The sequence below is a fragment of the Trichechus manatus genome, unplaced genomic scaffold, assembly GCF_000243295.1.
Source record: "Trichechus manatus latirostris isolate Lorelei unplaced genomic scaffold, TriManLat1.0 scaffold00015, whole genome shotgun sequence".
NCBI lineage: Eukaryota > Metazoa > Chordata > Mammalia > Sirenia > Trichechidae > Trichechus > Trichechus manatus.
In genome coordinates this window covers 8,842,216-8,855,993 of record NW_004443951.1, presented here as the reverse complement: position 1 = coordinate 8,855,993, position 13,778 = coordinate 8,842,216, and the positions used below count along the sequence as shown (strand labels likewise).

Below are 13,778 nucleotides of genomic sequence, written 5' to 3'. Positions count from 1 at the left end.
AACAGAATATTGTCCGATATATGCTGGAAGATAAGCCCCATTGATTGGAAGGCATTCAAAATATAATAGTAACCGCCAACAATGGACTTAAGCATACCAGTGATCGTGAAGATGGCACAGGACGGACCAGGCAGCTTTTTGTTCTTTTGTACATGAGTTTGTCATGAGTCAGTGACAACTTGATGGCAACTAACAACAACAATGTGTACTCTGCACTAACAAAAATTAAATGAAATTTGATCTGTAACATTTCAATTGTCTTTTTACTTCCCTGTAACCAAAAAGCTTACGTGTATAATTACTTCAAAGCAAATAAAATTTACTGCCTCAAGCATTATCACACATTTTTAACCTGGATGTCCAGCAGCACTCCAAATTCTTATTGGGGAATGTTACCCACAATAAATATTTACTATATGGGGGGAAAATGCACATAAAGCAACAGATTCACTCTCAGAGATCTAAAATCCATTCCTCTTTGATTCCTTGTTACCTCTACTGTTTAGTTTTTCCTCTATAGTTGCTTGTTCCCATTGTGTCCTTTCCAGTCAAACTACAGGCTAATATACCCCTCTCTAACACATACCTGGCTACTGCAATGGCCTAGCTGACTTCAGTCTGACTGCCCTATCAAATCAACCATCCATGATTTGACAATATGTCAAAATTTGACCTTAATGTCACCCTGAGCACATCTTGCCCCCTTTCTATCTTGCTCATACTGTTTCCTCTTCTGGAATGCTACTCATATCACCTCCGTAGCGTTTTTACCCTTGAAAAACATTTAATTGAATTTTGAGTCAATAATCATTAAATCGTAAATTATTATGAATACTTATCGCTATGGTTTAAAATAAAACACACTATACATAGTTTGACTCTCATGTTTAATTAAGAATAACGACATTTAGCAACTGGATCTCACCTTAAAAGCTGAAATGAAGTCATCTGCATTGTGAACTATCATTTCTCTTGAACAAAGTCCTCGAGTATCAACTTTGCATGGAATCAAAAAGTCCCCAGGAAGAGAAGCAGTTGGGGTTCTTTCTAAACATTCAGGTACTTCTCGACCAGGATCAAAACGATCTACAGTCAATGTCACACCTTCTTCATCTAACGAATAAGGACAGTAGATATTACATTGCACACTAACTAAAAACGTGAAATCAACCAAGCTAAGCTACATTATAGCAAAGTACTTTGGTCATACTAACAGTTTACTAAACTCTTATTTTAAAAAATCACTTGCATATATGTTCTTCCACCTGACTAGATTGTGAAGTCTATGATTAGGTGTGTCAAGTTTTACTCATCTTCGTATCTTTGGTATACAGCACAAAAAAAGAAAAAAAATCAGCAATGTATATTACAATAGTTTGCTGAATAAATTCTATTACAGTCATATAAACCATTTTTTTAAGTATACTACCTTCGTCGACTGTGAGAGAACCAAGTAAAAAGCATGGCAAGTTTTTTTTATCCTGCTTAGCATGACGACAGGCAAGTCGGATGGTCTTTTCAGTCACTACAAGCTTTGGGTTTCTGAAAAATAACAAAAGTCATTTATGAATATGGTGGATCTGATAACCTAAAGGAGCCCTGATGGTGCAGTGGTTAAGCATTCGGCTGCTAATGGAAAGGTTGGCAGTTGAAACGGACCAGCCACTCTGTGGGAGAAAGATGAGGCAGTCTGCTCTGTAAAGATTTACAGCCTTGGAAACGTTATAGGGCAGTTCCACTCTGTCATACAGGGTCACTCTGAGTTGGAATGGACTTGATGGCAAGGGGTTTGGGTTGGGTTTCGATATCCTAAAAAACCCTCTTGCCATGAAACACTGCCTAAAATATTTATTTTATTAAAATATAAGATATATCTTTAAAAATGTACAGAAAGGTCAATTGTCGAGAAATCCCATGGCCAGAGTGGGAGGAGTTTCTAGAAACCAGACCGGTAATAAGCAGACACTTAAACTATAGTGTTTTTCCAAGCATTTGCTTAACTTTATGAACAACAGCAGGGATTCGCAAACTACGAACCACACCTCCTGTTTTTGTAAATAAAGTTTTGTTAGAACACAGCCATACTCATATATTTACATATTGTCTATAGCATTATTGAATACAGAATGCAAAATATGATTAAAATGTTTAAAGAAATATAAGAGGGAATCTAAAATATGAGCAAAGAACAAGATACTATCAATAAAGACCAGGGGAAAAGAGTTTGGCAATTCCTCAGAAAGTTAACTATAAAATTACCATAGGACTCAGCACTCTCACTCCTAAGTATATACCCAACAGATTTGAAAGCAAGGACTCAGATACTTGTACACCAATGTTCCTTGCAGCACTTTTCACAATAGCCAAAAGGTAGAAACAACCAAAATGTACATCAACAGATGAATTGATAAACAAAATTTGATATATACATACAATGGAATATCACTCTGCCATAAAGAGAAATGAAATCCTGATACATGCAACGACATGAATGAATCTTGAAATCATTATGCTGATGTTACTGCTGAATAACATAGGTAGGTGGAGGGTATGCAAGTGTTCGTTACATTATCTTCTACATTTTTCTGTGTCTGAGATATTTCATAATTTAAAAAGCATAATAAAAATAAAACCTACAAAAAAACACATTATGCTGACTAAAATAAGTTAACCACAAACGGACGAATACTGTATGATCCCACTTGTATGAAAAAGGCAAACATATAGAGACTATAGCTTATTAGTGGTTATCAGGGGTAGGAGGGATGGGAAAATGGGGAGGCTTAGCTTAAGTGGCACTGAGTTTCTGTTAATGGTGGTAGAACAATATGGAAACAAACAGTGGTAGTGGTTGCATATCATGAATGTAACCAATGTCACTAAATTGTTCATGTAAAAAATTGGCAAATGTTTTGTTATGTATATTTTCACCCCAATAAAACAACTTAAAAAAAAGGGAGGGGGGAAGTCGAAGGGTCAGAGTCAGAAAAGGAGATGTGATGACAGAAGCAGAGGGTCAGAGAGAGAGAGAGAGGTTTAAAGATGCTACACTGCTGGTTTTAAAGATGGAGGAAGGGGCCACAAGCTAAGGAATGCAGGCAGCCTCTTAAAGCTGGAAAAGACAAGGAAAGGGACTCCCTCTAGAACTTCCAGAAGGAATGCAGCTCTGTCAATACCTTGATATTAGCCCCATAAGACCCATTTCAAACTTCTGACCTTCAGAACTGTAAGACAGTAAGTTTACATTGTTTAAAAAAAAAAAAAGACCAGGCAAATTTGAAAAACAACCACATAGAACTTATAGAAATAAAAAAGATACTCAATTAAAAACTCAATGGATTATGTGATTAACTGGAGTTGTGAACTCCAGGAGGACAGTTCGCTGAACACAACACTGCCCAATTCCTGTCAGATTTCAGGTTGATGTCCAAGACTTGGCTCATCATTTGGCCTCCTAAACAGAGCTGGGCTCACCTTTGGATTCTTGCCCCTCTTCTTAAGAGGGTATGAGAGATTTGGAGACAAGAGAAAAGGGACCTGTTTGTTTTATTATTATACAAATTGTACATACACATACATACACACACACACACACAATGAATTCTTTTACATATAGTATATTTTACATTTAAAAAATTAAACAGCTTAGATAGCAATTAAGCACAGCTAAAGAGAAAATCAGTAGTGAAAGAATAAAAGAAATTACTTAAAATGTAATACAGCAAGACAACAATAGAAAATATGAAAGACAGATTAAATGACACAGAGGAAAGAATCAACAGGTCTAACATACATCTAATTGAACTTCCACAAGAATCTCCCTGTTTTTGTCAATGACACCACTCTTCTCGACCTAATGATTTAAACATGAATACTTTCTAACCTGTATCCTTCGTCAGTTCCTCCATTCAGTCAATTATCAAATCCTCTAAACTGTTTCTTCAAAACATCTTGTTTTGTCTTTCCTCTTGATCTCAACACTGCTCTAAATCCTTATAATACCAAAACCAAACCTGCTGCTGTCAAGTCAGTTCCAACTCAAAGCGACCCTACAGGCCAGAGCAGAACTGCCCCAGAGGGTTTCCAAGGAGCAGATGGTAGATTTGAGTTACCAACCTTCTGATTAGCAGCCGAGCTCTTAACCATTGCACCACCACGGCTCCAAATCCTTATAATACATACCACTTATCAAATACTTGCTAAGTGCTAGGCACTGTGCCAACTGCTTCATAGAGCCTGTCTCATTTAATGCTTATAAGAGTGCTATGAAACAGGTATTAATGATACCCATTTTACAAAAAAGGAAACTGATCCTTAGCCACTTTACCTAGGTTACATAAATAATAAGTGGTAGAATCAGGATTTGACCCTCTAGGTAGTCTGACTCCAGTGATAGCACCTTAAACCATTATTAACATAAAGCCTTGTTGCTTTGATTATGGAAAACTATCTCACAGCTAGGTGGACTCTAGGCTCTTCCCACTATAATGCATCCTCCTTAGAATAGTGCTTTTAACAAGTAACTCCCTTATAAACAAAGTCTCAATGGAGCTGCATTTACTACTGCTTTAAGTTTAAACTTCTATGTCTTTCTTTCAAGGTCCTGGCCCTAGCCACAATATTTTATATTCTTTCTAATATAGCCTATCCAGTCAAAATCAATTCAATCTTCTCATTGTTCTACAAAGACATCATGTTGTCTTTGAAAAATCCAGTTTTTATTATATTTCTTCTCTTCTGAATTCCTACAATATTCAGACTTTAGATTTGTAGAATATTTTAAATGTGGATTAATATTATTTCTCAAAAGAATGCGGAACAGATTTAAGAGGAAGTAGAAGGATGATTTTGTCTGAGGAGATCTTCTAAATAGAAAAGCAAAGAAAAATGAATAACTGATCATAGTATGCAACTTTGTCCTACAAGTTTATTTATGACTCCTGTTTATACTGGTTTGATCTGAAAAGAGAAACATACCTGTAGTAATTAAGACATAAGTAGGTGAACTCTCCAATTGGTGTTTGGTTCCAAAGTGCACATTTTGATGGAGGAAAGTAGAAAGGTACAATTCTTGAAGGAAGCCTTAAAAAAAAAAAAATTAAATCAAAGCACAAGGAAAATCAAACTTCACAGAAATTTTGTTAAGAACCAGTTAACTATCTTTAAATGATGGAACTTTATCAGATTATATTTGTAATTTCAGAGGAGTTGAAAAATATTTATAAGTAAAACAAGAAATAAGAATACTCACTTGGAATTCTACTATCAGGAGAAAAAAACACTCAAATTTGGGTATAACCGTTTTCTGCCTTTTTCTATATACACACAAGCTTTTATAAAAAAAATTTTTTTCTTGTATCAATCAAATAAAATCCACGAAAAATTAGTATAAACCACGAATTTACATTTAAATTTAAAATCTCTTTCTATCCTAATTTCTTGACCTGCTAGATAATATCTAATAAAATCATGGAAAGCACAAAAACTTCTTGGATTTTTAATTATGCTTCCAAACTTGGTATCTTAAGTTCTATCACACAAGTTTAATTATCGAAGCATCAAAAGGACATTAAAATAAAAATTCCTCAACAAAGATTCTAGGGGTAGTGTAAAGCAAGGTTTCAATGATAAATCTTACAGGGTACCATTATAAAGTTTTATTTTACATAAAAGAATAACATGAAAAAAATCATCACAAGAAAAAGTCAATGGAAAAGGAATGGGGAGAAAATACAGCCTAAAGTCACACATAATTAAAGCAAGAAAGCTCTGGCAATGAGCTGCCTCCAACAATGCATTTGCATGGTGGTAACCTCTGCCTGTTCCCCCTCCCCCCAGTCTGTCATTTTTGTCATTCTGTGGTAGCTTGTGTGTTGCTGTGACGCTGGATGCTATGCCACTGGTATTTCAATACCAGCAGGGTCACCCATGGCAGACAGCTTTCAGCAGAGCTTCCAGACTAAGACTAGGAAGAAAAGCCTAGCAATCTACTTCTGAAAATTAGCCAATGAAAACCTCAGGATCACAGCTGAACACTGTCTGTCTCACTTGCTTTGGAGACATCATTAGGAGGGATCAATCACTAGAGGAGGGCATTGTGTTTGGTGAAGCAGAGGGCCAATGAGGCTGAGGGAGACCCTCAATGAGATGGATTGACACAGTAACTGCAACGACGGACTCCAACATGTCAGCGATCACGAGGATGACACAGGACAGAGTAACGTTTCATTCTGTTGTACACAGGGTTGCCATGAGTCAGAGTTGAGTCGATGGCAGCTATCTATCTATCTAAGCTATTAAATAGTTGAACAGAAAGATTATCATATAGTGCACTAAGAACACCTTGTTCTAATACTGGAGAAATCAGCACAACTTGACCAACGCAAAGTCATAGAAGCTTCACAGACATATCCAAACTCAATGAGAGACCAATGACAGCTGGGGACCATGGTCTCAGGGGACATCTAGTTCAACTGGCATAACACAGTTCATAAAGAAAATGTTCTACATCTGACTGTGGTGAGCAGCGTCTGGGTTCTTAAAAGCCTGCGAGCAGCCATCTAAGATACATCTACTGGTCCCATCCGGCTGGAGCAAAGCAGAATGCAGAAAACCAAAGGTACAAGGGAAAGATTAAGCCAAAGGACTAATGGAATACAACTACTACAACACCCACCAGACTGAGCCCAGAACAGAATAACCAGATGGTGCCTGGCTATCACCACCGACTGCTCTGACAGGGATCACAATAGAGGGTCCTGGACAGAACAGGAGAAGAATGTAGAACAAAATTCAAATTCACAAAAAAAAGGACCACACTTGCTGGTCTGACAGAGTCTGGAGAAACCCCAAGAGTATAGCCCCCTGACACCGTTTTAACTCAGTACTGAAGGCACTCCTGAGATTCACACTTCTGCCAAAGATTAGACAGGTCTATACAGAAAACAACAACACACCTGAGGAACATGCTTTGTAATTCAATACTAAATGGGCACACCAGCCCAAAAGCAAAGACGAGAAGGCAGGAAGGGACAGGAAAACTGGATGAATGGAAACATGGAATCCAGGGTGGAGAAGGGGAGAGTGTTGATACACAGAAGGGTTGACAACCAATGTTACAAAACAATTTGTGTATTAATTGTTTAATGAGAAACTAATTTGCCTGTAAACTTTCACCTAAAGCACACACACAAAAAAGAATACCTTGTTCTAGACCTTACTTTCATCTATCATCTGATGAAGCTTCTCAACTAAAATACTAGCCCCAGTTTACTGATCGCCTACTATGTTCTTGGCTTACTGACCATCTACTATGTACCGGCATCCTACTGGGTACTTAACACATGTAATATTTCTCACTATAGCTGTTCCAGGAAAGCTTTATAAGCCACTTTGTAGATAATGAACTGTAACTTTCCTAACTTCATACAGCAATTAGGTAGCAGAACTGGAATTTGAATCTAGGAGTGTCTGATTTCATAGCTTGTACTTCTAGAAGCTGAATGGTGTAGGAGTTTAGTCTTGGTTCAAATACTGGCTTCCTGCATTCCTAGCTGTGTACTTTCAAATTCTCATCTAATTTGAGCTCATATCTATATGAGGGATTTCTAATCCCCTTTTTTCAAGGTGAAGATACAGTCTGAGATTTAAAAACTGGTTTAAGGTCACAAAGCTAGTAAGTAACAACTCCGTCCTGTCTAATATATTTATAATTTACCTATCCTTGAGAGGCACTATGACTTAGTAATTAACAGCAAGGAGACTGGATGGAAATCAGCTGCTTGACTCTGAAACCTGGCTTCAAAACTTACTAGCTGTGACCTTGATCAAGTTACTCAACTTCTCTGGGATAATATTAGTACCTCCTTGTAGAGTTACAGTGAATATTAAATGAGGCAATATTTGTAAAGCACTTAGAACAATTCCTGGCTCCTGACAGGTGCTCAATATTAGCTATTTCTTTTTCAATTTCAGTAGTCCACAGTGCCTTTAAAGCTCAACCTGCACTATTTCAGATTTACTTCCTAGGCTGTGTAGGGTAGAAGTTAAGCCAGGTTTAAATTCTAGTTATCCCACTTACCAACTATATATACTTGGGACAGTTAATCTATGCCACAGTTTCCTCATTAAAAAAAAGTGTGGATAATAATAGTACCTACCTCATAGGTTTGTTGTGGGGATTAAATAAAAGTAATGTGTATAAAATGTTTAGCATGGCACTTGGCACATAAGACTTTAATAAAAGTTATTATTAGCCTATTATTATTTTTAGCATTTTTCTTAATCTGGGGTTCACAGACTTTGGAGTCAGGGGAGACACAAATCCCTTGAAATTGGGTATAAAATTTTACATGTATATGTGTAAGTGCTTTTCCCTGTGAATGGGATTCAAAGGGGTCTATAACCTAAAAAAATTCCAAACTCTGTCTTTGAACCCAGAAATTATTGAAAACCAAGAGGTCACTAAATGAATAAAAGAAATTAGAGTTGGATATACCAGAAATAATTAGTTTAAAGCACATGAATATACTACCAAAAAAACCCAAAAACCAAACCCATTGTCATCACGTCGATTCTGACTCACAGCAAGCCCATAGGGTTTCTAAGGCTGTAAATATTTACAGAAGCAGACTGCCACATCTTTCTCCCGTGGAGCCACTGGTGGTTTCAAACCACCGACTCTTCGGTCAGCAGTCCGTCTCTTTACCCACTGCACCATCAGGGCTCCCCTGTGACTATATTATAGTACCTAAAACGTAAAGAATGAATTTAACGAATTTGATACTATAGTCAATCTGATAAAGGAATAAAAAGGAAAGACTGTATTAAACTTGTTGCACAACTGGACCTTTAAAAGAACTTAAAAGAAGCTGACACATTCTCAATGAATATTTACAGTTGCTTTAATCTAAGAGGTGGTAGTGGGGTAGAACCAACCGAACAACAAATTGCCATGGAGTCAATTCCTACTCATAGTGACCTTATACGACAGAGTAGAATAGCCCCATAGGGTTTCCAAGGAGCAGCTGGTGGATCTGAACTGCCGACCTTTTGGTTAGCAGCCAAACACTTAACCACTGTGCCACCAGGGCCCGCAGTGGGGTAGAACAGAAGGGCCAAAATTAAAGCAAAAGGAATATGATAGCCTCCTTGGATTTTGTTTCCCGTTGTCTTCATCAAGAACATCTGGCACAAAGAAAACCAATACAGAGAATAAAGGCACCCTAAAGATGCAATTCTAGTTTGGAAGAAAAAAAAATTCACGTATCAGCATTAATTGCTCTTCCCTAGGGGAAAAAGAACAATAAATGATCCAAGAAATCAAATAACACAAGCCAGTTTGCTTGGTTCCCACATTAATGGCAGACTGAGAAAATTAGGAGACAGGTGGCAAGCTCTTCCTTCCTATTCCACACGAGTGGGAAAAGGCTTGGGGACTTGTGAGAAACCCAATGTGAAATTTTTCTTATCAAGAAATAAATAGTTCTTGAAAGAGGGAAGGAACCCAATCACTTTCCCACTTGTCTAGGATGTAGGGTTTTTAGCCTCAAGAGTTTTCATCAATAAGAAAGATCCTCTGTATAACTAAAATAAAGGAAGGAGGGAATAGGACTAATATTTATCGTCTACTATGTACTAGGCTCTTTTAGTAATCTTATTTAACCCTTCATAATAATATTCTTTTAGAGATTGAAAACAAAAACAGTTGCCATCGAGTTGATTCTGACTCACGGCAACCACATGTGTGTCAGGGTAGAAATGTGCTCCATAGGGTTTTCAGTGGCTAATGTTTCAGAAGTACATCACCAGGACTTTCTCCTGAGGTGCCTCTGGGTTAGCTCGAACCTCCAACTTTTTCGTCAGCAGCCAGGTGCATTAACCAATTGCACCACCCAGGGAGAAATTACTATGTTAATTTTACAGATGAGGAATCTGAGGCTTAGAGAAGTTAATTAACTTGACCAAGGGCACCCACCTAATAAGTGGTAGAGCTGGGATATGGAACCAGATTTTCCTGATTCTAGTGCTTATGTTCTTTCCTCTATTCCAACCTCCTTTTTCAAGCTATGTGAGCAGCTATGAGAAAAACATTTTGTAAAAATATTTCTATACCTGCTATTCATCTGGGGTCCTGCAAGAGGATACATAGGCTCCATAATTTGGTAAATGATTCATTCAATTTCAAATGCTCAGTAACCTAAAAAAAGAGAATATTACAAATAACAAAAACAAAGTTTTTACCACTTATTAACAAGATTACAGGCAAAAATAACTAGGTTACTTATATGAAGTATCTTATATATTAATAAGATAAAATGCTTGTGGATTCTGCTAATCATTTTCATACTTTATGGTCATTCTCCCCATAAATTAATTCTCCCCCAAGATCAACTTAACGAGCTGGGCACAGCAGGCAATATCTTAAGCAGGTTTCTCTCCCTCGCATACACCCATACACAGAAGATGCATGTTATATGACTTTGCCAACGTCATGCACCTTGTGACAAGGTTTATAACTAGAATTGGAGGTCTTCAGACCTCCCAAGCCCACTATGCTCTTGTCATTACATCTAGGTAGTGAAATGTTGTAGTATTTTTATGTATTATGTATTGTTACTTTGTACTTAAGAGGACCCTTAAGGACTGAGGAAAGGATCTAAAACATGACCTTCTTTGCATGTGGTAAACCTTACAGAAAAATCACAAAAGATTTTACTCATGTTAATATGCAAACAATGATTTATTTTGAAAACTGTATTGTACCTAGATATTCCCCTTTACTCCTGAGAGAACTGGTATGAAAGATTTAAAGAAATTAATTAGCATTTCTTTTGTTAATCAAATGTAATAATACAAAATTGTTAAATTAATATAAGAAATTTTTAACAAAAGCCTCAAAGTGTTCTGAAAAATCACAAAGCAGCACACAGGAACAATTTTGGCTAGATATTTATTGGACCTATAATGAAAGTCATCAAGGAATCTTCAGTCTTGTAGATGGAAGACAAATACTGCATCCTCACAAACTTTTATCAGTGTTAAATCAGTAATCTTTTTTTTGGCTCCACATGTCGTCTCTGAGTAAGTTTATCCACTCCCATTGTTTCCACACCCATCTATGTAAACACCTCCAGCTTTCACCTCTCTTCTGTGTTTCAAATCCATATTTCTAATTGCCCACTAGATATTACCATCTAAATATTATCCAAACAAAATATAGACCTCATAATCCTTTCTTTCTTTATATGTCAGTATTTCCTATATTCTTTCATTAAGCCTTATATTTCTTTAGGCCCTGCATGCTATTTCAATTCTAGTAAAAAGGAATTGTCTGAAGCAAGATAAGTAAAAAGAGTCATTAATGCAGGTATAGAAGTCGTTTAGAGGAAATTCTTTAGATAAAGTCGGAGACTGAAAATATTTACAAGAACCAAATCCTATTGAAAGTACCCCTGTAAGGTTGCCTAAAAAGTCCCTTTTGTAGATATCTGGTCTACAAAGGTTTAATGTATCTTCTATGGAATGTAGGCTTTAATTTCCAAAGCGTTTTTATGCCATGTAGCTATCATGGATAACAGTATACACATTAATAACTGTAATTTTATAAGGTATATAAAGTGACATTTTTCTTCCTTAAATGGAATAGTCTTAAAACTCCATATTTGTCTTTTCTTTCTTTTTGCATTAGGGTTAAAAAATAGGATAATTTTGATTCATTTTTCATTTTAAAGCAATACACATATGGCATTTTATTCTGACAATATCACATAAGTGATCAAAGCTAAGGAAACTAAAACCATATAACATCTATACCTAGCAAAACATATTCTTCTCAGATGATGGCATTGTCTAGCAGATGGAAACCATGAACTCATCCTTACCTCTCCTTTCTCCTTCTGCCATATAAATTCTGCCTTTCCATGCCCACTGCCTTAGTTCCTAACCTTATATCACCTCTCCCTAGGTTTAGTGAAAAGTCCCTACAGTGCTGCTAGAAGGGTATTTCTATACAAATCTGATCAAGTAATTCCTCTGGTTAAAAAGTTCTGACGGCTTTTCTTTATACACAGAACAAAGAATCTGGCCCCACCCGATTATTCCAACCTTACATCACCTTGTCCACTCATCCTACATCCCAAATTGAACTACTTGCAGTCGCCCTCCCGCTCCTTACCCCCTCTCCCCATTTTAGTGTCTTTGCACAGGCTGTTCTCTTTACTTGAAATGCCCCGGTAAACTATTATCCTTCACAATCCAGCTCGAATGTCACTTCCTCTGAAACCTTCTCCTAGACTCTAGGGTGATGTTTCTATCGCTGTGTTCACATACAGAGTTTTTACGAACTTCAAAAATTGAATGACTCCTTATCATGTGACAGAATCTAGGTAGCTATTGAGAGAAATGCAAGGACAAACAATACAGGATCTCAATCTTTAAGAATTTTCCTCTTTAAAAGCAACTCTAAGCGGCACGTAATCGACTGTAAACCTTTCACATACCTTATTTCAGACGATTCCCAAGGAATCTGTGGTCCGCTTAGCTCCCCCCCATTAGCTGCCCTTCTGGTCATCGGCCTCAAGATCCTGGAGGGCTGAACCCACCACAGGACCCTGAATGTTACCGTCCTTCCCCAGGCCCCATGGAGAGATTCCAGGGAAAGAACCTTACCCATTCTTGCCGCCGCCCTTCAGGAAGAACCAGGAGGGCAAAGTCCCACTCACCGCAATCTCTCCCGAAGCCGGGGTCTGTTTGTTAGGCCAGAACAGAGGCGAGCTCCAAGAAGCGCCTCCACGGACTCCGGCCCCGCCTCTGGGACGTTGGGGTCGCGGGAACAGAGGCGGCAAACACAACCTCACGAAACCATAGCCCGCGCCGCGCCTGCTGAGTGGCCAGAAATCCGACCCATCAGGAGCGGGGGCGGTGCTGGTGTCGTCAAGCTCGGTCGCTGCAACGTGCCGGCCCACCAGCCAATCAATGCCCCGCACCGTCTCGCGCTCGGCCAATCCTAAGCCTCTAAGGAGAACAGAGGGCGCCACCGGCGCTCCAGGATCCGGGTCCGGAGAATTTAAATGTTCCCTTTTCGTCAACGGTTTTGAGTTCCGGGGTGGGACGGGTCTTGCGCATGAGCAGTGAGAACCCCAGCGGGCTGGCTGTTGAGGAACCCGGAAGGGCTGGTGGCTGGTGCTCGTCCCTTAGGTTTGGTGGTTTGAGACGACTGGATGCTGAGGCCTTAGAAACAGTTCCCTAACTCTGCTTGAATGGACAAGGAAGAGGGGAAGTTAGCTTTCGTACAGTGTCTTTTCTCAGAAGCAAAAGATTTCCTCTTGAGCGGAAAAGAATATGAACCATTCTACTTATCTCCACAACCACGTTGGTACTGTGCCTTCTCCGCCATAATCTTATTTTACTGTACCCGAGTAGACAGGAGTTGTCATCCCTATTCAACAATGGGAAAAGGTTACACAGACTCCACTTTTGTTAGTCTCCTGAGCAATATGAGTGTCTTAAAAAGTCTGAGCTGCATTTGTAGGCTGTTCTGTTCCGAGTCAGCATCTACCCTTTTGAGAGAGTGAAAATACTCTCCTGAGAAATGTACCAAACTAGCCGATAAATATATGCTCCAGAGAGTGTCATACTCTGTCCTGGAAAAACTCTTATAATCTAGGTCACACATCTTGAAAATCATGGCCAGTGTGTGAGCTTGAATAAGAAAACTTAATAGGAAATGGTGCGGAGGACAACGAGAAATGTCGCTATCTAATCTCCTAGGGTCCCCA

At 38.4% G+C, this 13,778-nt stretch overlaps 1 protein-coding gene across 3 annotated transcripts in view; it reads right to left on the bottom strand.

Moving 5' to 3' along the window:
- The window catches only part of STIL (STIL centriolar assembly protein), a 61,335-nt gene extending 48,501 nt beyond the window's left edge, over window positions 1–12,834 (bottom strand). Inside the window, exons 1-5 of one of the 3 annotated variants that reach the window (XM_004371771.2) lie at window positions 12,723–12,834; window positions 10,114–10,198; window positions 4,978–5,082; window positions 1,430–1,542; window positions 926–1,113 (exon numbers count right to left, since the gene is read on the bottom strand). In XM_004371771.2, coding sequence (XP_004371828.1) covers window positions 926–1,113; window positions 1,430–1,542; window positions 4,978–5,082; window positions 10,114–10,157 — 450 coding nt within the window. In that variant the 5' untranslated portion in view covers window positions 10,158–10,198; window positions 12,723–12,834. Of the gene's footprint in view, window positions 1–925; window positions 1,114–1,429; window positions 1,543–4,977; window positions 5,083–10,113; window positions 10,784–12,722 lie in introns of those variants that run through there. The other 2 variants (XM_023727101.1, XM_023727100.1) reach the window with 2 other exon arrangements.
- Between the last annotated feature and the right edge of the window lie 944 nt (window positions 12,835–13,778).